Source organism: Phaenicophaeus curvirostris, chromosome 5 (genome assembly GCF_032191515.1).
Source record: "Phaenicophaeus curvirostris isolate KB17595 chromosome 5, BPBGC_Pcur_1.0, whole genome shotgun sequence".
Classification (NCBI taxonomy): domain Eukaryota; kingdom Metazoa; phylum Chordata; class Aves; order Cuculiformes; family Cuculidae; genus Phaenicophaeus; species Phaenicophaeus curvirostris.
Window position 1 is genome coordinate 16,232,769 of NC_091396.1, and position 27,123 is coordinate 16,259,891.

At 41.9% G+C, this 27,123-nt stretch overlaps 1 protein-coding gene across 1 annotated transcript; it reads right to left on the reverse strand.

Annotated features, from left to right (window-relative positions):
* Positions 1–155: 155 nt before the first annotated feature.
* On the reverse strand, positions 156–9,037 carry TPH1 (tryptophan hydroxylase 1). Its single transcript, XM_069857713.1, has 10 exons — positions 8,905–9,037; positions 7,780–7,963; positions 6,284–6,384; positions 5,545–5,612; positions 3,836–4,032; positions 3,230–3,365; positions 2,597–2,723; positions 1,552–1,647; positions 790–923; positions 156–481 (listed from the first exon to the last, which is right to left on the reverse strand). Exons 1-10 carry the CDS (start codon positions 9,022–9,024, stop codon positions 307–309), a joined length of 1,338 nt encoding a protein of 445 aa, XP_069713814.1. The 5' UTR covers positions 9,025–9,037; the 3' UTR covers positions 156–306.
* Between the last annotated feature and the right edge of the window lie 18,086 nt (positions 9,038–27,123).

The window sequence follows — 27,123 nt, forward strand, 5'->3', positions numbered from 1 at the left end:
CCTCGTAAGCCACGTTCTGCAGCACTGATCCCAGCCGTGATCAGACCACACTTTTGCTCCAGCCTACCAATTTCTCTGCTTCCCTACTAGCTTCTTGAAGGCAGCTCTGGGCCTTTTTTATCCAAGGGAGATGGAGCGGTACATTCTGTAACGGACTTTACACAGAGGAACAATATAAAGTGACTATCCTTATCCACTCTTCCATCTCTATAGGAGAGAGTTCTGCACACAGCACATCACATGCCTAGAAAGAAACGAGTAGGCAAAAGAAAAGAGTTGCCAAATGCACCACAGTGCTGATGGGCGTTAAACTTCCAGATGCTTGCCCATCTTGCTGAGGGCATCGCTGACAACGTCCAGCTCATAGCGTAGCTCATTGACCACACTGGCAATGCTCTTCGTGTCTTTCAGGATCTGCACGCTTTGAGTATATGGATTGTACTTCACACCAAATGGACGCTTGATCGTTTTTGCAAACTCTCTATTCAAGGGGAAAAAAAAAAAGATAGGGAGTTATAAACAAACAAATACATGTTCTGTATGCAGTCAGTATAAATAACCACTTTCCTAAGCTACTTTCTTTCATAACAATAGTTGTAGTTGTTATACAGTTCATCTTTCCCACCCAAGACATCGAAGAGCAAGCTAAAACTAATCCTGGCTTTCCAACTTCATGAAAGAAATATAAAAATGTGATAAGAATAAAAAGGTTTGGTGCTGATACCAAGAGATGTGTGAAATCAAACCTGCTTGTATAACACAGGGCGGAAAAAAGAAAAACCACCATACCTCATCTTTTCCTTTGCTTCTTCAAAGCTTTCAGAAACAAAGTAAACCTCCTGGAAAGTTGTAATGAGGCATTCTTGCTTGCAGGTGACCTTTGGATCAAAAGGCTTGACTTTGGCACTGCCAGACAGTGAGTGCTGGTAACAATGTGTTATTGTGTGTCAGAGGAACATCACCGCCCAAGAAAGTCCACAAGGAAGATGACATGAGGTAGATTTAATAGAAAAAGATGAAGTGAGACCATATGTAGTGCATTGCTTCTTAATATTTTTAGCCGCAGATGAAGAGAGGTTAAAGCTTAACAAACAAAAAAACTATGAACAGTCATATTCTGCCAATCTGGCTCAATAAAAGAGATTCCTCAAACACAAGGCTCACATGTAAACAGGAGCAATATTTTCAGAATCTAGTTAAACCCACAGAGGTTTATTCTGAAAACAGTTAATTGGAAACTAATATTAAGAAATACCAATCGTTTATTTGATAGGAATGGTTGGACTTGATCCAATGGGTCTTTTCCAACCTGGTGATTCTATGATTCTAATGCTTCCTAAGACAGATATTGGGGACTGCTCAGCATGTATCCAAAAGCAGACTGGCCAGCAATTATTGCAACAGTGAATTTTCTTAAAGTCTAGTAGATATTTAGGAGTTTTCAAAATAAGGATTTTTAGAATGATACTTCATAAAAAACAGGACTAAAGGCTGACAATAATAATCAGGTAAAATAAAGAAAAGAGGTAAATAAGCAGTGGATATTCTTACCCTGAGCTCACTAATTGAAGAGAGCAAGCCAGCCCCATAAACTCGTAGCTGTCCCTCTTGCTTGCACAAGCCAAACTCTACAGTGAAGAAGTAGCACTGAAACAGAGAAGGAAGTAAAATAATTCAGCCTTCAGCAAAGATGCTGTGGTGAACAAGATGGAGGCATTTTTTTATCAGTAGATAATGTCAAACAGTTACAAATATCAGACAATCATTGCTTGGTGATCCTTCTCAGATATTTGAAGAGGGGAAGCCAGAATGGAAGGGTGAAGAACCACAGGACTGCACATTTATTTCTCATGAGAAAGACTGTTATTATAGATCAGCCAAATTAAAGATGTTTAGCTTGCTGTATTTCAGGATTTCTGCAGGTATATGAGGAGAAATGCTATTTTCATAGATGGCTTAATCCTGCTCCCACTGAAAGTGGTAGAAATTTTACCACTAGCTACACCAGATGGGGAAGAAAAATTAAAATAATATCAGCAAACCAGTTCTTTCATAACTGACATCAATTATTTTTTATCCAAATTTAATTTTCATCTTAAAATAGTTTTGCTAAAGCATCCAGAATACTGATAACCAGGAAATAAGTTTAATTTATATTATTTTAATTTCTTGGCTGGAAAGTATCTAATGGTAGCGCTTGCCACATTCAATGAAAACACTATATCATTTCAATTCATTCTACATATTGAAGAAATAGCTTACTTTTAAGACCACTGAATCACGTTCCCAGAAATAAGATGTCTTTGTTTGGAAGAAATAGACCATAGAATTTCAGTCTGGGAGAAGTGATCTACCACTAGAAGTTGCATCTTTACTTGACAGCCAAGTGAAGAAAAATACCAATCATAGCAACCTTAAAATGTAGCTTTTTCCTGCCATGGAAAATGGTTATATGCTTTAAAAGCCAAGAACCAGTGAAACACACAGGTCTAGCAGCTAATAATTGATATGAAGCTCCAAATTTATTTGAAGGAGTGAGATCAGCCTACTAAAGCACAAAGCTTTCAATAGGATCACAAGGCAGTGAAACACTCACTGTTGCCAGTTTTTGGACAGCCTCATCTGACGCCCCAAGTGATGCAAGACCAATCTCCTGAGAGAACTGAGCAAAACTGGGTTCAGCCAAAAGAGGGACATGGCCTAGGAGCTCATGGCAGGTATCACTGGAAAAAAGATCAAATTAGAAATCTCATGATCTGTCTTTGTGATAGACTGAAAAAGTAGCATTTCTGTCTTTTAGATATTAAACACTTTTATGCAATGTCTCACATTAAAGTATTTAATATCTAAAAGACAGAAAAACATCCATCATGTTTAGCTGAAAGCAACTGAAAAGGTCATACCAACTCTACATAATTTAAACTCAGATTTTCAAATGAAACAGTCTAAAATTAAGATCTAAGCTCTACATTTATGAGTTAATTGACTATTCAAATAACTGCACACAATGACAGCAGTAAGACCTCTCCAATAACACGCTATACTTCTTAAAATCCCATACTTATTATAAAGGTGGCACTTGAACATACTAAAACTTCATTACGTTCAGCACCTTGAAGAACAATAGGCTTTCTTGTTGGTGTTCTTGAACAGTTTTTAAGTAGCTTGTCTCTGGGTAGCAAGATTCAAAACTCTCTCTCAAATCCTACCCCAAGTTTAAATGACTCACGGCTCTGGTGTGTAGAGAGGGTCTGAGCTGTGTCTAACATATTGAGTGCAGTGAAAAACTCTGAATGCTAATCCTGCCAAGAAGTCTCTGGGTGATAGATATCCAGCAACAGGGCGAATGGTGAAACCCGTGCGCTCTGAAAAGGAATGGAGAAATTGTACATTAGTTCAGTGTAGAACTGCAGTGCTGTCACCTATCCTGCTACAAGTAGGGTAAAAGCCACAAGCACCACCTTGGCTCCAGAGCATGTGAGAAATTTAGGCATAATGAGAAAAATTAGGCCTAAGCTTGAAAATGACCAACATTTAGTAAGTACGTCTCTCCCTCGGTATAGGAGGATTTCCCAAAGTTTCATGCCTTCAGCAAACACAATACAGTTAGCTACTTCTTTAGCCAATCCTAATAGACTCTGCAGAGGCAGCATTGCTCCTCAAATGTCACTGTCTATACTCAAGACAATACATTAAAACACTGATGGCCAAAATGCCTCTTTTAAGGACCAGAATGAATACAAGCAAAAGTGACTGTTTTTCCATGCCCATATAATAGCAGTATGATTTGCAATGGGCCTTATCTCTTTTTTGTGTAACAAAACTAGTACATTACCTTTCAGGAAGCGTGACACATCTTCCAGCTGGGGAATATTGTCTTCCCTGTACCCACAGTACTTTGTGAGCAAGGGTAAGTTTTTAAGGTACTCTCTGCAGGCATGAGTTGGGTAAAGCTTGTTAAGCTCTCGGTACACAGTCCCCCAAGTCTTGATCTCCTCCTCAGTGAATTCAATCTTGGGAATTGGGTCACCACTGCAAGGGGAACATGAAGAAAGGATGTTCCTTGGTAAATGGCTAATAACAGATGACTCGTGTACTTACTACTATTATTTAACATTTGTATGGCTCTGATACCCAGTCAGGTTTAAGACCCCATTCCATTAGGCACTGTCAAATACACAGGGAGATTTGGTCCATGCCCTGGAAATCTGTTAGTAGAAGGGCTTGCTCTCTTTTCCACCTAAATCAACCAACAGGAATCTTTGCACTGACCTCACCGGACCCTAACAGCTTTGGTCCTGTAAACAATTTCTTAGATATTTAATGCTAAAAGTAACACTGAAAATACCTGCAAATCCTTTACAGCTCCCGATGCTGAGAACATATCCCTGTAGGACTTAGCTTTCTACAATTACAATTACTTTCTATTATTTTTTTAATCTGTTTTAGAAAGAGAATTCCCTAAATTAATAACACAATGCATGGAAGAGGCTAAATATGTGCATAGGTAAAAATCATGTTTCTAAACAGAGGCGACAAGCATCTCTCTGAAGATATTAATCCAAGTCCATCTCTTCCATTTAGCCCTCAGGATCTCAGTTAAAGTGGATTACAGCAAGGGTGTGACCTAAAGCCCACTGAATGCAATGGGAGTGTTAAAACAGATTCTACTGCCAGCCAGGTAACCAGCATGGCAAACACTTTCCCAAGGGAATCTCTCTTAATAACACATCATCAGTACCAGGCTCTGTGCTAAGGTAACCAATTCCACTAATATACAAAGCAACAGAGCTCTAGATACCCACCATTTCTAGTTCATTTCCAATTCAGGAACTTGGCATCTAAAGTCAAGCAAGTAATGGCAACCTGAAAATCATGCTTATAAAGATTTTACAGCATCAAGCCATGAAACTCCTACTGCTTTCAGAGCTCCCTCCCCCAAACAGAATCTCTAAAGACAGAAGCTCTTCAAGTTTCTTTTCACAGAAAACTTCTTATCTACGCATCCCATGCACTAGTTTGAACCAGAAAAGAAAACTCAAGTATTAACATCTGTCCAGAGAGTTTACACTCAGTGGTCAACTGGCTTTTGCCTCCCCTTCCTCTCCTTCATAAAGGAAATTAATCTGCCCTAGTTAAGTCAGTAAGTCCTGGCACTGGCAGCTGTGCAACACGCATTGCCCACCCTCTTCCTTTGTTGCATCCGTTTCCAGAGAAGTGGGGAAGAACCACAGAGTCCAAATGCGCCATCCTGCAGGAAGCCAACACTGGCATGCTCCCCATCTGAGGACCAGCACTGCCACAGATGCCATAACAGCCAAGCAACCACGAGCGGATCCTCAGATGGACCAGAAGCCCAGCGAGCTGTAAGACGGCCTTTTAATCTTGTCTTACACCTCACTTCATTTTACCCCTGCAGCTCCAATTCCTGAGCCAAGCATGCCTCAGTAAGACCTGAGCCCAGGGAACACGAGCTCCTGCCAGTCCACTCTGCTACTATTTCAAAGCACCCAGAAGGCTTATTCTGGAAGAAGTCAAGCTTACTGTTTGTAGTTCATAGCCAGGTCTGCAAAATACTTTCGCCTCTTGCGATAGACGTTGTCTTTGAAACCCTGGGGAACGGGGAAAGAGAAAACAAAGTTAAATACATTTCCAAACTGTAGTAAACAAATCAATTTAAAACAAGACATGATATTTCTTCAGTTGGGAAATATAAAAGTATGTTGTGTGAGAATGCGAGGACACAGCAGAAACCTCATAGCTGTAGTTTGAAGGGTTTAATAACTGTGAACTAAGGAAATACTCCAGTTCAAAGTAAGGATGAGCAGTTTTATGCATGTGACTACATATTCAGTAGACAAGGATTCATTTTAGTCGTATCAATATTTATACAAACTTTGTTACTTGCTTGTTTATTCTAAATTATAGGTCAAATTGCCCATTTGCACTGCCTAAGTACCAATTTTTGTTCCATTTCTAATAAGGAAGAAATAAAGAGGAGGAAACAAGCCTGCCTTATAACATTTTTTTTTTTAATTTGTATGGGCCACTCAGGGCCCAGTCCTGGTTCACTCCCATTAGTAAGCCTTGCAGAAAGGCACACGAGCTGAATTCAATGACAGCCTTGCCTGAACAAGGAAAAAAGACATGAGACTCCCAAAGAGAAGTTGCTTGGACCCACAGAGGCTCTGTTGAGGGGAAGAAGAGGGACAAGGAAAAGCTCCACAAAGTACATTTTCTGCAAGGATTGAGCTTGGGGAAGGGTGGGGGGAAATATACTTACTGGATGGTCAGCATCCAAATCAGACCCGTACATCAGCACTCTGTTTGCACACTTATCCAAATCTGAAATCTTCTTTGGAAACCAGGGAATATTCTCCATTTCTAGGGAAGATATGGAATCCATAAAGTTATTAATATGCCAAGCATGCTGAGGGAGGAAACACTACTTTCAAGTACGGCTATGGCAGTTACAGGCGAAATCTATAAATTAAAAGGGTCATGAATAAGACAAGGGAGTCCGCTGCCTATCTGGCACCAGCCTACAGCTCACACTTCCTCCTCTGTCACTGCCACAGTTTGCCTAAGGAGCACAGCCAGCTTCAAAGTGTCTGGGGAGGAAACAGTTAATATGGGTTTTCTGTGGCCCATAACTGTTATAACTATTAATTTTTCAGTACTATCTAAAGGCTGCCAGTAAGACAAAGCCTCCTTCTGCACACTGCTGTGCATCTTCTAGGATACAAAGTGTGCAAAGAAACAGAAGTGTGATTTGCTTGTGGTCTCTGGGCAGCGTGGGAGCAGCTTTGAGTCCTCCCATCCTACTTTACTGACCATGGAAAACAAATGTTGCTGTGTAGTTAGGTACCTCAGAAGCACCCAGCTTTGCTGAGAGATTTGTGAGGGAAGACAGGAAGCAATTTCAGCCCTGCAGCCTCAGAGAGATGTTTCATTACAGTTCTGCTACTAACTTTTGGTTTTTTAAGCCCAAGAGAGTATATAACCAAGCTCTTAGCAGAGCAGTTAATATACCGTTCATGTGCATTGATGCTCTTCAGTTTTCTTAAAGAGGTCAAGGAGAGTGTTTAGATTAACATTCTCCTTACTTAGGGCTAAAGTAAGCTGGCTTTACTCAAGAGACACCGGATCTCACCTTCCCCTACCTATCAGACTGTGCCAAGAATAGTGGCTGAGAAACACCTGCGACCGCCTTCCTGCTGCCCTGAACTTCAGGCATCTCTTTAACTAGAGGGAAAGTTAAGCAGGGCATGAAGCATCAAAGTTAAAAGGCACCTCTTTCACACCAATATCAGGAACCGCTTGTGATGAAAACTGGTAAAAAATTAAATCAAGACTTACATAAGGAAATTGCAGAATCTATCTCCTACTCTTACCAGTGTCTGAACTGGTGTCTGTCAATATTACACCTCTGTCATCATGGTGTACAGTCCCTAGCCAAGCCCTGCATTCAGACTTTCCCTACGTGCCAGCCTGCAGTGGCCTGTACAGGTTCAGGGATAGTTGTGCTGTGAAGGGACAGGAGCACAGATAATAGACGTGCCATTTGCACCAGCCTGAAGCAGCCTGCATCTCTAGGTAACACTAGTCAATGCAGCCCCACTAATATCAACCAAACAACATTCATTTGCAACAGAGAACCATAAACCTGGCAGCTACTGACTGAAAACACTACAAAAATCCAGATGTTGACACCACAAAAAAATTTTGAAACAACAAATTGAGAAGTGTATTTTTATCAGAACTGCATTTTGTACTTACCATCTTCCTGAACATTGAAACGCTCTGTTGGGTTCACAGAGACAATGTTGACGTGGGATTTCAGGAGCTGGAATATGTCATTCAGTTGTTCCCTGTTACTGTCACAGTCCACAAAGATCTCAAACTCAGAATTTCGCCTCTTAGACTTCCGTGATTCAATGTGTACCAGATTTACATGCTTCTCCTGTTTTGTAAGAAGTATCATTTTCAAACAGGTTCACTTAACACTAGAACTTATTTTTCAAATGAATATTCACCACCTTTGTGAAGCTATTTTAGTTAACTGGACCTCTTGATAGCAGTTTGCTCATTGAGGGAAATGGTTTGATTTTAAAAAGCCTCCCATTAGAAGAAAATGAAAGAGAACTTGTGTTCTTTCAATTTCATTTACATTCAGGAAGCACAGAAAGACACAGTCAGGAGGTCTAAACTCAAACCTTTTTCTTTCATCCATCCCATAGGAAGCTGATTAGAAACTGGATCTGGGGCAATACTCCAAAATATCAATCAAGTCACCATGCAGTTATCTCACAAGCAAGCAAGGGATTTAAAAGCAAAAGTTTTCAGGGCATAAATTTCACTTTTCTTTCACTTGAAAAATTATTTAATCATATATGTCTTATATGAAAGAAAACCCCCGGCTAAGACATGCAGGACCAATGACAGAGCACAGTGGCACTGTGCACATTCCTTGTGCAATATCTGCCCAGCCATCAAAGGAGTGTGGTTATACAATTGCAGTTCCTCTGTCGCCTTCAGTCTGGCTAGGCAGGGTGACAAGGCCACTGGACTCAACACCCCAAGCATCAACCTGCCATTGGCAGGAGCTTCAGACCCAACTGCTTTATGCAGCAGAAACAATGACTGCCAATCCTCTTATTATGACAGGAAAAAGACAAAGCTCTCTCTCTTTAGTCGGTGCAGCTGACATATTTTGTGAAGATTTTTAGCCAGACAGGATCTAATTTCCAAGGCATAAATTTGTGGGTAATTTTGAGTGCACAGTGGAAGCCAGGTTAGGAATCACAGCCTTAATAAATGGATGTAATTAATTCTAATGTGTTCTAAAATCACCCTTACAATTTAAAGACACAGAGATGCTGTAGAAACGTGATTATTACCTACCTGAAAGAGTTTTAACGCCTTTACAAGTCCTCCAATTTCATTCTTTAAGGAAAAAATGATGGCTGTTCTTCCTCTTTCAGATCCATGGTCTTCATTCACTTTATTATCATCAATCATCATGTAATTTGACTTATTTAACTAAATGCAAAGAAACAAAGATTTTTTTTAATTGTTAGTAGTGCAAATATTGTAAGGTTTTATATTTCAGTTTGTCTTGGAGTAATATTGGGTTTTGACTGATCATCCACAAAAGGAAAGATGCCAATTAAATCATTACACAGTAACAGACAGATAGACATACACAGAATCTGCGAGAGCTGAGGATTAAATACCGGGATTTCTTTTTTTTCTGTTGAAGGATTTGATAGACATCTTCAGTCATTCTCTAGGATGCAGAAAATGTTTTCCAAGTATAGTTTATAACTAGTATTGGTATTTGGGAGGGCGGGGGAGGTGTGGAAGCTATAAGATGTCAGCAGAAATAAGTTGAACAAAATACTTATTAGCAAATTCAATTAACATTGGTAAAGGGAATAATCCAAAACCCAGAAAAAGATAGATCAGGATTTAGTAGATCAAAACTGAAAAATCACCACCTTTCTCTTGCTACAGATTGTAAGGCACTGCTTTTACAGAGAAAGGAGACAAAACCTAAAGATTTAAACCACTGTGCTGACCAGAACCCATCAGCTATGGAGACAGTCTCACTCTGATCAACCACAACCAAGCTGTTCCATCTGTTCAGTCCCCTAATTCACATGCCAAACCCTTATCATAATCATACATTAAAAATCTTCAGACATCCAACACTGCAGGACCACAGTGGTTTTGTGCCTTACTAGGGATCACACTACTGACTGTTGAAATCAGCGGATATCACCGACCAATATTCTTAGTTATGTGTAGCCAGGCCATAAATAGACATAATATAGAAATAACTAAGAATGTGGAATATGCAAAGCAAAGAAAAAATACAAGGCTTAGAAGCAGAGGCTTTGTCTCATATGTCTTCAAACCTTGCAAAAATAAACAAAAAAGGTGAGGTTTCAGAAGGAGCTAGTGAGAAAGAGGAGAGGGACAATGAAGGTACATTATTGCCCTTTGGAATTCTTTTTTGATTTGGCACAGGTTTTAAAGATATGACTATCTGGTGACATTTTCAGGAGAAGAAAGAGCAAAAATAAAAATACAATCAAAACACAATAGTTGTGTTTATTTCCTTCTACACTCCTAACTTTAACCACTTTGAAATGGATAATGCTGAACAGCTAAGTATCTCTATCTACAACAGACAAGTTTAATAATAAAAACCAGATTTTACCTATATTTTATAAAAATATTCCCATTTACTTTTCAGATTAAAAAGGTAATCTGCCTAAAAAAGCAATGAAATTACATTAATTTTGTATTGAGTGGTTTACAACAAGGCAGGTATTTGATGCTGTTCTAGGAAAGGTTTGAAGCAGATTACTAGATGCAAGCTCTCTCTGGGGTACAGAGATGGTATCTCATGGAAGAGGTCTTTCTCCAAGCCCACTGATAATAATGGAAATATCTGGATTTCTGACTGGGTCCCCACCTCTAATGAGCTGTCACTATGTTATGAGCCTGGACAACAGTATCAGTCCATCATGCTGTTTCTGAACCAGCAAAAGCACTGATCTCCATCAACCTGAATCCAGGCACTAAATTCTCTGCTGAAAGTGAGTAACAAGGCCCAGTCCAGGTTCTACTGAGCAAAGCATAAGATCAGAATCACAAGAGCCAGGAACAGGCACTTAGCAAGGGTTCTCCAAGCAGAGGAGAAAAGCTAATAAATCCACAATCACATATGGGTTATAGGTTGTTTCCTCAAGAGCAGAGATTGTTATTTTTGTGAGCCAAATCCTGCTCACATGGTACTGCTGTACAAGAAGCTGGATGCAAAAAAGTCTCCATTATGCAAAGCGTCAGATAGTCATCTTTGAAGGCAAAAAATGTTGGGCTGTTTTATATGTATGGCTTACGTGCAGCACGCTGGCTTGATTCCACATTCAGGATCATTGACTTAAGACACGATCGGATTATAAGATTTGGCACAGATGCATGCCATATTATAAGGTGTACAGCTAGGACAAACTACATGCATTGAAGGCTAATGTTCTTGTTTAGTATTTTGCTAGTTAAGTAACATTGTACTTAGGATCAGGTGATATTTATAAAGTAACATGTTTAAGAGACCAATGAAGAAAATACACCAAAATGCAGTGTGTCCTTAAGTTCTAAAAATGACCTCCAATTTCAGAATTTGAAAAAGTTGGCTAAGAGAAATTCTAATGCTTGTAATGCCAAACACACACCACTTACATCTCTAACACTAAACCAATATTAATTTTTTGCTTTTGATTAAAAAAATTGACTGAAAACAGATCTGCATTAATGCAACAACCATTTTGGTGCAAGACAAGAGAAAACAGTAATGCAAAAACAATTCCTCTCCTCCAAAAGCTGCACACTCATTTTCATTTTATTTTCCATCAGCAACTCACCTCTAATGAAAAATGACACTTTTCCTTTGCATGGTAACACATTGGAGTTTTTTGGAGTGTGAGCGGTGGAATTAATATTGCGTTGACGCTTGTTAACAATGATGCCAATACTAACTGATTTGCCATCAAGCTGACTGAAGCCTTAATGAAAATACACAAATACATGGATACTCCAAATCCCTTATTTAGACAGATGCCTAGGTGTCTTCTGGCTAAAGATCGCTCCTTTAGGAGCCCAGAGCAATTACCTTCCCTTTCCCTCCTTCCCCAAAAAAATGTTTTCTGGGAGACAGATACTTGAGAGTATGTATTTTGTGCTTTAATTCTTTACATTGACGAAGAGGCAATGTTTTAAATTATCCAAACACACTGATCTACTGGAAACCTAATTTTAGAGCTACAAATTGAAGATCGAAAAAAAATCTTTTAAAAGTGTACTTTACAGAGATTGCTATTAATTGTACTTGATAAAAAGTCTCAACAGGCATTTTACTTTTCCTCTCTCTCTTTCTTAATGTCCTTTTGGCACGCATCTTAGTGGAGAAGGATGAAGACTTGATCTTAGGAGTAACCACAGCTACAAGTCACATATTATGGGGAAATTTGTTAATCACACAAAAAGTCTTCCTTAGATTTAGTTCTCAGATACCAAACCTAAAGCTGCACTGTGCACTTTGGCTTCCAAAGATCCAAGGGTTACGGTAAAACAATCTTTTGTGAAACTTCAAGAACACTGAATGTGACAGTGATTTCACGAGGAATTCTATTAATCTTATAAACCGCACAGTATCAATAACTGCAGCAAACATTTAAGCGCAGGTTTTACCTGCTCTCCTCTGATGTGCTGAGTTTATTCCCTTTGTAATAGGAAATAATGCAGAAGGGATTTTTTTTTCTAGGTTCTATTGCACCCTCTATCTCCTGAGCAGTGACGTACCAGAAGTTACTTTTGTTCCACCTTAATTTTATCTGACTTATCATAGAATCACAGAACCACTAGGTTAGAAAGACCCACAGGATCATCGAGTCCAACCATTCCTATCAATTACTAAACCATCTCCCTCAGCACCTCATCCAGCCGTCTTTTAAACACCTCCGGGAAGGTGACCCAACCACCCCCCTGAACTTGTACCACTTCGCCCCCAACCTCCTGTCCAGAAACAGCCCCAGATCAGCCCCAACTCAATCCAGGCAGCACCGAGCTCTCTCGGAGCAGCATCTCAGGGCATCCCCCCTCTCCGAGCAGCCGAGGCCAGAAAAATCCCCTTTTCCCCCCTCAAATAACCACCGAGAACGGCGGCGGCAGAGCGGTAAGCTTCACGAAACTTCCTCCCCTCCCACACCCCTCACCTGGGCGCCGCCGTCCCGCGGGGCGGGCGCTGGCTCCGGGGCTCCGCGCTGCATGGCCGGGCCGAGCCCTGCCCGCCCCGCCGCCCCGCGCCGCTTTATGGAGGGGCGAGAGCCGCCCCTCAGCGCGGGAAGGGGGAGGGGGGGCAGCGCCGCCCGCCTCAGCGCCCACAGGGGAGCCCAGCCCGCCGAACGCTCTAACCCCGCCGAACGCTTGTTTGTTCAAACACTGCGGGTGCTGAGGAAGAGGAGGGAGGATTTAGATTAGATATTAGGAAAGACATCTTTTACTTCTAGGATGGTGAGCCGCTTAGGTAACAGGTTCCCCAGAGAAGTCATGGAAGCCCCATCCCTTGAGGTCTTGGAGACCAGGCTGGATGAGGCCAAGAGCAGCCTGATCCAGTGGGAGGTGTCCCTGCCTGTGGCAGAGGTGTTGGAACTGGATGATCTTTAAGGTCTCTTCCAACACAAAAACTTGTACGGTTCTATGAAGGAGCCACCAACACCACCTCTGGACTACAAAAGCCATCCCATAGGAAGAGGTGTTTTCCCTCCCAGGTTATACCTCCTTGCTCGCCCGTATAAGAAAGATTAAGGAGCACTCAGAAAAGCCTGACTTTTCACAGAGTTTGCAATTAAGGCTTTTCAGGCTTGACATCAGAAAAAGATTTTTCACAGAAGGGGTCACTGGGCACTGGCACAGGCTGCCCAGGGAGGTGGTTGAGTCACCTTCCCTGGAGGTGTTTAAAAGACAGGTGGATGAGATGCTGAGGGGGATGGCTTAGTGATTGATAGGAATGGTTGGACTCGATGATCCTGTGGGTCTTTTCCAACCTAGTGATTCCATGATTCTGTGATTCTATGGTGTGATCTACACCCCACAGGGCTGATGAGAGCAAGCTTTTGTCTGGACAGGACTTGTCTGCTCTCGTGGTGTCCGCAAAGCCCCCTCCCTACGCACGTCCGCTCACCGCAAATTAATATAAATTATGCCTGTCAGAAAAGCAAGGCAAACTGCACAATAAATGAGGGGTTGTGAGGGTTGGGTCTGCAGATGAGGGTAAATCAGCAGAGCCTGCAAGGCAATGCTTTAGCTATGGGGAATCAGTGGCCCAGGTGAAGAGGTCTTCTAAATGCTCTGCAAAGCTGTTTCTGCAAGAGCACATAGTGCAGGTTGCAGTCTCTAAGCGAAACACAGCAGGTAGATATATGCATTTCTTCACTAAAAATAACAGTGCATTTGTTGCTGTGAAAACAAATTGCAGTACATTACTTCTTTTCTAAAAAAGTCCTGCACATATAGGATAAGTAAGTACATTTCTCTTAGCAGGAAAGTATGTATTTTCATATCTTATACATGGTGTCATTTATTTTCTGTTTAGACCTAGACATATGTTTGTATTTTAGAACCTATAATGGGTTTTAGGCTCGAGTTCTCACTGTCTCCTCTCAGGTCAGGTTTGGCAAGAACATTAAGATAAGGGGATTTGTGGTGCACAGCAGGAGAAGCCAAAATGCTCCCTGGGAACATAATCCCTTGGAAGCTCTAGGAGTCTAGGGGAGGAGATACTGATCGGTTTGTGTTGGGCTGATCGGTTTGTGCTGGGGCTTTCCAAAAACATAGATTCTGGTCTTCTGTTACATTCCTTCAATCTACCTTTAAAAGGAAATGCTCCAAAGCAGCAATGACTAGTTTTACCATAATTTACTCAAGTGTCCGGAAAATCTGCAGTATTTTCCCCTTCAGTGCCTAAAGTATTGAAACTTTGGTTCCAGCTAGATCTTTGACACTGATGTAATGCAAATGGTAAATTATACTGATGAAGGCAATATGCAGGCAAACATCTAATCAAGGCAGACATAGTCGCACTTGCACCCACATCTCCAATGACGATGGTGTCTTCCATCATCCTAGAAGACACAGAACTTCAAACAAATCCTTTTTCTAAGAGGACTGAGGGTGACTAGCTCTGCCCTTCAGACACAGCATGGGATTGAAAGAGCACAGCTGTAAGTCATACTGTAGCTGGAAATGCCAGTTTGTTCCAGTTTTCTAATGGGATATGTTTTGTGATCAAATGCTTCAATTTTCCCTTCATAAAGCAAATGCAATATTTATTCACTGTATGTCTTAGCTCTAACACAGACATTTCACTTCCTTCTTTCAGAATAGATCTCCCCATCAAACAAGCTGACTCAAAAAGCAAACAATTTGTAGTACTATTACCTACAATCTTAAGCTAATGAGTGACTGATATTAACAATGAATCTGTAAACATGGGCACTGAAAGATATTTGTAATAGAATATGACTAATCTGTCAATTTTCCCTAGCTCAGATGCAGAAATAATAAGAACTAGCATGTCATTCTATAAATTATATTTTTGGAATTACTCATTAGGCAGGCCTCTAGAAGCTCTCCCATTGCAAGTAATAATCTTCATTTGGAAATCCAAGCTTAGGCTGGGTTTCCAGTACTTCCTGATAGCAGCTGGGTTGAAATTCCCCTGTTCTCTTTTCTGTCAAAACATTGTGCTCATCCTTGATAAAATTTGAAAGAAACATAAAATACAATTCTCACTCATGTTTCCTCATGCATCAGGAGAGAGCTGCATGCAGGCAACTAACTATGAATCAAGTGGTTTAATTTTTTTTTTCATTTTTACTCAGATGTGCCTTTCACTCTCCTTCAAAGACTATGAACTTTTACAAGACACACATGGAAAATCATTTTATTCTTGGGGGGTGTGCGTGTGTGTGTGTATATATATATATATATATATGAATTATTCTAGTGTTAAGGGACACGGACATCCTACCCTACAGCCCAAACCTGTAAGATGCTCAGTGAAGAGTCAGTCAGCCAGGTACTTCTGAAAACCCACTTTGGAGCCTCTCTCCCCAGGAGACAACAGAAGTGGTTTCGTTGGCATCTGTGGGTACCTGAAGACACAAAGCACAGGCAAGGGCACAGGACAGTCTGAGGAGGGGCACACCAAGACACAAGTTGGTGAAGCTGAGCTCAGCAGAAGCACACAAGCTTCGGGACGCCACAGGAGCCATAGTAGGAATATAAACAGAGCTGCCAGCTATGCCAGATTTAAGGGCATGTCCTACTTCCAAGGCCCCAGTCGGATAAACAGACAGGAGCATCCCTGCCTCCCATCCTTGCCCTGTCATCTCCAATTTGAGCAGCAGCTTTCAGGGAGACTGGTCATCTCTCTTCTCACACCTAACCCTGCGAAGCCTGCAGCCAACTTGGCCTATAACTGCTGATGCAATGTGGGCAGCACAGTAACAGCCAAGTGTAACCTGATATGAAATTAATTAATTACACAAAAAGATAACCAGCATGCCCAGAATTTTGGGGAGCTTATTAAAGCCTGTTCACTGGTTAGTACGAAGTGCTTGTTCACCACAGCCAATGCCCTGTAGTCTGAAAGAGCAGAACCACAAAGCATGAACTGACTTGATTACAGCCTGTTTTCACTGGGTGCTCACTGGACCTTGCTCTGCTCCTCTCCACTCATGGTTTCCAGCTCCTGTGAATATGCAGATGGTTTTATAGGAGAACTACTTTAAAAGTTTCATGTTAAAGCTGAACCTTCACAGTTTTAAGTTTGCAAGGTTTCAGAAAACTATTGCTCTGTGACAAGTACAACTGCTGCTTTGGGTTTTCACAGATATCAGTACACTTCTACATTGCCCCAAAAGCTGGCAGCATATCTTACCACTTAAGAACAGCAGCTTTGGCCCCTCACCACAGAAAAGAGCAACGTGGCTCAGCAAAACTACTAGCAGTCAGGTTTGGAGTTCAGTGTAAACAGGACAGCAACGTGCACAGGTGCTGCTCTGCTCATCCTGGGAGGAGGCAGCACAGGTAAAGACTGACCTAGAAAATGCCTAAATTGTCACAGAGTTGGTCTGCAGGAACACTGAGGAAGGGGGCAAACAAAAGTTTTCAGTGGGACATCAGAAGCCTAAACAGGCCCTGAGGTGGTAAGGGGTTGTGGAGGACAAAGAGATGGCACAGGGCATCCGACACTGTAAGGAAACAGGTCTCTCCTTATCTCACGAGAGATAAAGCAATAGAGTCATTTTTTTGAAAGCCCACAGGAGATTTCTCACATGTAGTCTCTCATACAAAGCCCTCCAGACAGATAATCAGCACCTGAGGATCGAGTTCAGATCTGACCCTGCTCTAAAGTGGGTCAAGTTGATCGCATGTTTTGCAAGGCAGTGCTTTGCCACGTGCAGCTCCTGCAAAACCTGTTGCATTGGCACAGAGCAACTGCGATAGCACTCACCAGGAAGGCTACAAAAGCTGCCTTTCAATTACATTATTTCCTCATAATTCCTTGTTAAATTAATCCTCCTCTTCTCAGCAGCCTTCAGATCCAAGTGAGAAAGCAGATCAAACTAAATAGTCCTGTGTTTTCTGAGCCCTTTGCCAGAGTAGCTCCAGGAACATCGAGTGGCTCCAGAATAGGCCACAACTCGACCCCTGCTTCACAGCTGCTTTGAGGTGACTTTTCTCCTCTAGTTTATTTTTTTTTAGGGGAGGGCTGTTTTATTCTTCAAAGCAGGAACTTGACAACAGAGCTTGCAACTAGGCAGTGGTGCTGCTACTGTGCATACACATTTGTAGATAAACACTCTGGAAATTTTTAGACTGAAAAGAATTAAAAACAAACCATCACACCTCCAGGCCTTCCCCTTCCCCTCCTTTGCCACAAAGGACTTTTCTTTTTGCTGCCTGCAAAACAGAACAACATAAACCTTCTGTCCTATGTCTCTTCTTCCTCCCAATCTGAGAAAGTTTGTTCATCATGGTCACAGGTAAAATACATGGGGACTCAACTAACCTGACACATCTTTCAAAACACAGCTCAAGTCTTGTAGCCACCAACACTCTGAGGAAGCTACTGTAAAAAAAAAAAAAAAAAAAAACACAACAAAAAAAACAAGACAGAAAAAAGAAAAATCAATGTAGTACAGGGGTTCCCAAGTGCTTTGGCACTGGGGGAGAGAGAGAGTCAGAGGGAGCAAGCCAGGTTTGGAATGATCTACAGTGATATTAATCTTCTGCTGAAAGGTAAGATTATCTACCTGAACACAAGACTGAAGGAGAGAGTCAGTCAGCCCTAAAGTCTTCTCAATCCTGTCAAGGTCATGAGCGTGAATTACTCCTTCTCCCCGTGTAGTAGGAGAAAGTGCTTTAATCTCCAATGAGCTCATTCCAACACGTGACTTAAGGGACATAAACCTCTTCAGCCATCCCTTGGACTTCATTCCGCCCAGCCATCTGCCTTTCCAAAACAGAAGCTTTTGCCTGTGGCAATGCGGCCACTTAAAGCTTTTCCAGAAAAAGGAATGAGGTGTTAAATCCCTGAACAAAACAGGTTTAATAGGACTTAGTATTAAGTCTGCTCTAATCATAATTACCTTCTCCAGAATAGACCACTGCAAATTCTAATCACAGCCCTCTGCCTTTCTGTTAATTAACTGCTGCAGAAAAATTATGCCCTTAAGAATCGCATGGCACTTAGGCAAAGCTCTGCAGAAGTTGCAGTGAAGAGTGAAGATAAACATCATGCAGTCCTTTGAAATAGTTTGTTTTTCAGTATAGGTCTTACAGATCTTCCTCATATTCTTTTTGCATTTAATGGATGTCCTAATGTACTGATGCCCAAAAAACTGCTGCTCTGAGAATGGGACTACCGATTTTTAATATCTATAAAGCATTGATTGTAACAACACCTAAGCACTAGCACTCATTCGATTTCTAATCTTTGTTCTCCCAAACTTTGACTTCTCTCACTTAAAGGAATTAACATATCATTGTGGTTTAGGTAATTTACCTGAATACTGGGAGTTAAACAGCTCCAAATCCATAAGCTTTTCAGATTTTCTAAAAATGTACAGATCTGAAACCCCTGGCTTTCAACAAGGAAATCTTCCAATTGCTCCCTTCTTCTGTGAACCACCCTTCTTCTAACAAACATTTCCCAACCATTCACCAGTATGAGGCTATGACAGTGTCATGCATTGTACTTAGAACAACCCCCAAGAAACTTCCAGAAGTCTCGGTGCAATAACTCAGCTACTGGGAAAAGAACCACATCCCTGTGAGGGTGGTTTAGCAATCAGTTAACTCTCTATGTTACTGAATAATTGAATAATGAAGCATTTGATTCATAAGCAGTTAATAAGCAACAAAAGAAAAAAAAGGAATTTAAATTACATAATTATTGAAAACATTTACAAAGATCTTTTTCCAGTGGAAAGCGCAAGACCCAGTCAGGCAAGCTACCTACTCAGTGTGACTCAGGCAGCTGTAGTATCAATAGCCTCTAAGCACGCTTATTTTGAAAAGCCAGAGATGCTGTGTAAATCTACTGAAGCACACCTAGCCAACAGACCATTCACTGTTCGTATATTTGATCTGAAATGTTTAAAGAAATAATATTAGCCCTTTCATCTGAGGCAGGCAGCATTTTTCTTTACATAAACGCTAACTAAAATGATGAATGAAGTGAGTCACATGCTGCTCTGAGCAAACAAAGTGTAGTTTTTCCTAACAACATCTTTGTAAGCTTTTTACAAAAGGTTAGTTAAGTCACTGCTGGAGGAAGGGAAAAACCATGCTCTGATTTGTTTTAACCAGCAAATGTGTTACAACAAATTCAATATCAGCTACCTCTCAAACAAAACTATTGTCCGGGAACCAAAATCCTGAGAGCTCTTTGCTTTAACTGCTCTAGAGTCTGTGGGTACAGAAGTGCCAGTTACAACTTCTTTTTCTTTCTTTTGTTTTTCCTTAAGTGCTCAGTGTTGGCTAAGTCAAAGTCACCTCAAGTTAGATCCGCAGGGAGCAACAAAGCTCTGGTCCTGCACGAGTCAGCAAAAATTGCCCTCATTATTATAGCATGAATATGAGACACAAAGCATGAGAGAAGAGAGCAGTCTCTGAGAGCCATAGGCAGGCTCGGCCATCAGCACTGGAAACAACCACTTTTAGCACTCTGAGTTATATGGGTTCCAAAACCAGGGATTACTTCTAACTGGGTCCCAATACTTTTTGATCCCTTAACCAGAAAGCATAGTAGAAGTGGACTCCATCCATCGAGGAACCACCCTGTTAGCACTATTTCTACTACATTATCATTTATGTTCAAAAACCTCAAGAATTATCCAGTTCTTTTACACCATAAGCAAACACAAAGCAAATAGTCAAATGCATAAATAAGCCTGCTGATAGGAGAAGTGACTGAGTGTTTGTTAACCTCGGCCTGTTTGCCTAATTAGCACCGGAGCATAGTTTGCATTCAAAGTGAGGTGGAACAAGCTAACAAAGAAAAAGCTTTGTACTTGCTAATGATATGAGTAAGCACAGCTCAGAAAGCAATTCAGCAGACTTTGATCTGCTCAGAAAAGAGGATGAGAGCTCTTCAAGCACTTCTGACAACACAGCCTTACCAGAAGCCTGCGCCACTAACTAGCCTCTACCATATCCAAATTCATTTAGGAAGTTTATCTAGCATCAGATTTCTTGCATGTAAGACGCAGAAAGACTGTATTCAATGTATTTTACACACCTTAAAAATAGCAAGGCCAAGGGAAATCAAGAGCTAACTCTAAGGTCCAAACAACCGTGGAAGACATTGGGGCTGCAGGTTTTCTGTAGCCTTTTCACGTCCTTGATGTAACCGATCAGCCTTCCTGAAACAGAGGGTGTGCCTAGGTTTTCTGTTCTTAGCAAACCTGTTGTGTTCATCAGTGTTTCCAAGTGAAATGAGCTTGGAGGACCGTTATCAGTTTGCAGACCCCCTCATCTGCTGAAATCCTGGTTTTCATACAGCAGAAGAGGCTGCTGAGGGCATATTCTGGTCTGGGCACTAACCCTGACCAGTGGTCAGCATAAACAAGGTAAATTAAATCACATTTACTTTCTGCTGTAAGGGTGAAAACCAGCAACCAATAGAAACACATCAATTCACAGCAGGGACTTTAAGAACACCGGCAATTGTAAAATGTTCATCCTTGGAGCTGTAAAGCACATCATAATTTCCAAAATTAGCAAAAGCTGTTCATCTTGATGTGTTCTCCTGTCAGATGTTCCCCCCCCCCCCCCCCAAGTTTCTTTTATCTTATTAGATTTTAGCTCCCTTTATAATTAGGACAATTTTGCAATAGGGCAAAATGAATTAGTTTACATCAAAGAAAGGTTCCTTGAAACACAACACTAATGAGTTTCATCTGCCTGATTAGAGGGCTTGGCTTTCAGTAACACTTGGTGCAACATTTTTTTTTGGAGAACTATAACATTATAAGAATATTGAAGGCTAAAAGCATTAGCTAAACAGTAAGCAGGATAATGGATAAAAGATTAATGTGGTAAACTGTGAGCAGACTGAATACTGACAAGAGGATACAAGTCTAGACGAGAACAGGTGAATGAAGATTTAATGAAGATGTGTTTGTGCAAGCAGAGCTTGGTGCAATTCACAACGGTATCTTTATGAACTAACACTACACCTCCCACCTTCTCCTGATGCTTCTGGAATAAAAAGGAAAAAAGTTATGGATGGGAAAAGAAAGAAAGCTTTTAGAAAGAAAAGATTAGAAAGATATTGATTTTAGAGGAGTCAAATTAATTTTTAATAACCAGCAAACTACCTGAACAAAATATTTGCTTATTTTTAAATTTGCTTTTAGTCAAGAGCAAAATGTGCTTAATCAACTTTCTTTTCAATTGATGGGAGAACCACTCCAGAGGACAAAGGGGATTAAATAGATCTAGTATTTCCTGCTTTCATTAAGGTTTTTCACCTACTCATTTTCTCTTACCCTATTACTACAAACGAGTATGAAAATACAGTCTAGAATGAACTTCCTGATAGGCAGGTGCAACTTCACCTGAAAAATTCATAGTAAAACTAGTTATCAGAGATTTGCTGGTAAATTGGGCATAGCACCATGAATGACATCTCATAGACACATGCCACGTCATTTCCAAATGGCAAACAAATGACTTAAATGCATATATTAGAATACAGGGGAACTGTCTTTCCCATGATTCCATCTCCCTCCATAAACCTCTCCAGCACATGCACTAGGCTAGAAATGAAGATGTGGTGTTAAAGAGGGCAGGCCTAGCAGCTCCATTTGAGAGGAGGCAGGAAGCCCACATTGGACAAGGATGAGCTTTTACACAGCGGTCTCAAAGAAGCCACCTTAAATTTGTGACTATGCTCTCAAAAACACACAGGCAGCTGGCTGAGCAGTACAACTGAACAGGCCGTCACTTCTGGCTGGGGGAAAACACTGATCCAGATCTGCTGCTGAATTGCATCACAAGGCACCAAGAGGTTACCTGGCTTAAAGTGGTTAAATACAAAGAGCCTTTGGATAAGCTGAGAACTGATTTCAAACCTCTGTTATCTATTTTCTCTGTTTTGATAAGACTTCGAGTTGAACATTATCACTTTTTGTCAAAATTATCTTGACCTGGAATAGGAAATACCAAAACTTTTACAGCTTTATCCTTTTGCCAACCTAACATGGGAATTTAAATTAAAAATATAATTTCAAACCCCTGCGTGCCCTCTTCCTCTGATGCCATGCATGCATGTCACCTGTGCATAATCTGTCTCCTGCAAGAGGTCAACAAAAAGAACAACAAAGCCTGCACCTGTTATTCATAAGCTTTCAGTTATATCTCAGAAGCAGCAAAATGGCCCAGGGTGTGTGTGCACAAAGGAAAAACCTTTGTTTAATTTAATTAAGTTTACTTCTTTCAAGTCTGAGTAAACTCTGAGATCAGCAGAACGAGTGGTTAATTAAATCATGACAACAGTTGCTTTACGCTCTAAAGGCAACCACATCATGCTGTGTCACATTCAGCAGGTTCTTCAAAAAAAGCATGCTCAGCTTTTACACCATGGACCAAAACTAAGCCTACTTGACAGAGGATGCTGCAGTATTAAGAGCTCCTCTAATGCAAAAGATGACCACTGAGGACTAAGACCGTGATTATTTTCAACAGTTCCATGTTGAGGGCTGAATCCAAATCTATTTGTTAAAATTAGCGATAACATTGCAATAAAAGATCTGATTCTGATCGTTAAGTTCATCACTGAGCACACTGATCAAGAGGGAAGAGAGCCGAGTGGGCTCCAAGACACACTCGCCAGATCCTGCCCCACCACAGTGCTGGATGCTGACCTTATCCACCAGCTCTGGTGTCCTGAAAAGCTAGAGAAACAGGAAGGCTGCAAGAAGTTTGCCTCTCAGGGCTACACCAGGCTGCTCTTGCTGGGTTTGTCCCTTGTACTTGTAAATACACGCACTGCAGGAACCACCCTGGGCAACTCCAACCCCAACCCAGAGCAACTCCATGCTGGCATCTTCTGCATCTATCTCCCACCTCCTTTTAAGGGCTGCCAAAGCCTCTCCAAGAGGAGGAAAAGGACAAATCTTTCCTTCTATTTAACTTGGGACTTTCCCACATAAAGAGCTCCCATTGCACAGTGTAAAACATGTAGGCCCCTCAAAGACCTGTGTGGCAGCTCGTAAGTAATTTCCCACATTTCTTTTTATCCCCTCAGAAATGTCTTCCATCTAAAGAGCTCACAAAGCTAGAGTCCTTCCTTGCCCTCCCACATTTTCACCATTCATTATTCCAGCCTTTTCTATCCACTATTTCTCCTCCTTCCATTCAGCCATTTTAGTGGCCTCATCCCAAATGGCAAAATGGATTTATTTTGCAGTTTTGTTTATTCCCTCCTAAGCTGAAGTGTTTCTCCTTCCTTTCCACTCTCTTACATCATGAAATCAAAATCTTCACCAATCAGGCTAGCGTAACCTCAAAACATCTTCCTGTGGTTCTTCTGCCCAGCCTTCCAACCTGACTAATGAGGAAACTCAATGATGATAAACAAGAGTGCGCTACAGAGAATTTTTAATGGAAAATAACACCTTCTGACATCACTGGCTAATTACAATTTGCTGCACTAAACCATGACACTGGCTATATTGCATGGCAGGATAAAAACGTGCACACATATTCCCGTGTGTTTCAATATCCTCCTATTGACAGAAGATAGGATGACTGGTCTACAACTGGAGACCAGGAAATTATTTTTGTGATTTCATTAAAGTAACTGACAAAAGTATTTCCTTCCTACATAAGGTTAACAGATGGCTCGTTAAAGATACAACTTCTTTAAACAGGGCTGTTACCAAAAATTATGTGCATGACAACAAAAATAATATTGATACAAGCTCACTGCAAAATTAAAATGGAATTTGCATAACCTGAAACATAGAATAAATAACTGCCACCACTGCAGCACAGAATATCAAGCTGCATTTGCTTTTCCAAGGTTTCCTTGGAAATTGGATGAAGGGATATAAATGAAGGGAAAGCGTCAACAACATGGGACTTCAGTTGTTTTAGGCACAAACATCCAGTCAGTCACAATTCCTACTCCACATGTATGAAGAAACTACCAGGGATGTAGGAGTGCATTAGAAAGAGGCTTGGATTTTAATCCCAGTAATAACAGAATATATTAATCACACAGAATTTTTAATTTTGGGTGAATATGTTTTCATATTAAAATGTTGAAGTAAAATTCAAGATTGTAGACTTGCAGTCATACTGGCTGCTAGGACAGATTAAGCAGGATTTTGTTCTTGAGTAAAAACAGACAGATTCAAGAAGGCCCCTTCACCTCAATAATTATCAAAACCAAGAGTACATTGAAGTCTGCTGTGCTCACCTCAGACCAATGTGCAACACAAGCATCAACCCTGTAGGTCTGTGCTTTCATAGAATCACAGAATCATAGAATAACCAGGTTGGAAGAGGATCATCGAGTCCAACCATTCCTATCAAACACTAAACCATGCCCCTTAGCACCTCCCTGGGCAGCCTGTTCCAGTGCCCAATGACCCTTTCCGTGAAAAGTTTTTTCCTGATGTCCAGCCTAAACCTCCCCTGGCAGAGCTTGAGGCCATTCCCTCTTGTCCTGTCCCCTGCCACTTGGCAGAAGAGGCCAGCACCCTCCTCCCTACAACCTCCTTTCAGGTAGTTGTAGAGAGCAATGAGGTCTCCCTTCAGCCTCCTCTTCTCCAGGCTAAACAACCCCAGCTCTCTCAGCCGTTCCTCATAAGGCCTGTTCTCCAGCCCCGTCACCAGCTTTGTTGCTCTTCTCTGGACTCGCTTCAGAGCCTCAACATCCTTCTTGTGGTGAGGGGCCCAGAACTGAACACAGTATTCAAGGAGGGGTCTCACCAGTGCCGAGTACAGAGGGAGAATAACCTCCCTGGACCTGCTGGTCACGCCGTTTCTGATACAAGCCAAGACGCCATTGGCCTTCTTGGCCACCTGGGCACACTGCTGGCTCATGTTCAGTCGGCTGTCAACCAACACACCCAGGTCCCTCTCCTCCAGGCAGCTTTCCAGACAGACTTCTCCTAGTCTGTAGCACTGCACAGGGTTGTTGTGCCCCAAGTGCAGGACCCGGCATTTGGCCTTGTTAAACCTCATGCCATTGGACTCAGCCCAGCGGTCCAGCCTGTTCAGATCCCTTTGCAGAGCCTCCCGACCCTCCAGCAGATCAACACTTCCACCCAGCTTAGTGTCGTCTGCAAACTTGCTCAGGGTGCACTCGATGCCTTCATCCAGGTCATTGATAAAGACATTGAACAGGGCTGGACCCAGCACTGAGCCCTGGGGAACCCCACTTGTCACTGGCCTCCAGCTGGATTTCACACCATTTCCCACCACTCTCTGGGCCCAGCCATCCAACCAGTTTTCCACCCAGGAGAGTGTGCGCCTGTCCAGGCCAGAGGCTGACAGTTTCCTAAGCAGAATGCTGAAGTCCAGGAAGACCACATCCACAGCCTTCCCCTCATCCAGCAGCTGAGTGACTTTGTCATAGAAGGCGATCAGGTTAGTTTGGCAAGACCTGCCTTTTGTGAACACGTGTTGACTGGGCCTGATCACCTGGTTCTCTTGCATGTGCTTCATGATAGCACTCAAGATCACCTGCTCCATGACTTTCCCTGGCACTGAAGTCAGACTGACAGGCCTGTAGTTTCCTGGGTCCTCCCTGTGACCCTTCTTGTAGATGGGCACAACATCAGCCAGCCTCCAGTCCAGTGGGACTTCCCCAGTCTTCCAGGACTGTTGGAAGATGATGGAAAGGGGTTTGGCCAGCACATCCGCCAGCTCCTTCAATACCCTTGGATGAATCCCATTCGGCCCCATAGACTTGTGGCTGTCCAGTCGGGCTAGCAAGGCTCTGACCACCTCTTCTTGGATCCTGGGAGCCTCATTTTGCTCCTCTAGCTCCTGGGTTTGTACACAGATGGAACGACTTTCTTTGCAATTAAAGACTGAGGCAAAGAAGGCATTAAGTACCTCAGCCTTTTCCTCATCCCCTGTCACTGTTGTTCCTTCTGCATCCAATAGGGACTGTATGGTCTCACTAGTCGTCCTTTTATTATTTATATATTTATAGAAGGATTTTTTGTTATCTTTCACAGACTTTGCCAATCTGATCTCTAATTGAGCCTTAGCCCTTCTGATTTTTTCTCTACACAATCTCACTTCCCTCCTGTAGTCCACACAAGAGGCCTGTCCCCTCTTCTAGAGCCCATAAACATTTCTCTTCTTCTTGATATCACTCAAGATCTCTCTGTTCAACCAAGCTAGTTTTCTCCCCTGCCGGCTTTTTTTCCAGAACATGGGGATGGCTTTCTCCTGAGCTGCTAGGATTTCCTTTTTGAAGAGCTCCCAGCCCTCATGGGCTCCCTTGCCCTTAAGGACTGTCTCCCATGAGACTTTGCCAACCAGCCTTCTGAAGAGTTCAAAGTCTGCCCTCTGGAAATTTAATGCTACTGTCCTACTAACCACCCTCTTCACTTCACCTAGAACTGAAAACCCTATCATCTCATGATCACTTTGTCCTAGGCGTCCACCTACTGCCACATCCCCCACAAGGCCTTCTCTGTTCACAAACAGCAGGTCCAGGAGGGCACCCTCCCTTGTTGGTTCATTCACCAGCTGTGCAAGGAAGTTGTCTTCCACGCACTCCAGGAACCTCCTAGACTGCTTCCTTTCTGCTCTATTGTACTTCCAGCAGATATCAGGAAGATTAAAGTCTCCCACAAGAACAAGAGGCATTGATCTAGAGATTAACCCCAGCTGTTTATAGAAGAGCTCATCAGCTGCTTCTCCTTGGCTGGGTGGTCTGTAACAGACTCCCATCACAAAATCTACCTTCTGGTGGGCTCCTCTGATTTTAACCCACAGGCACTCAATCTCCTCATC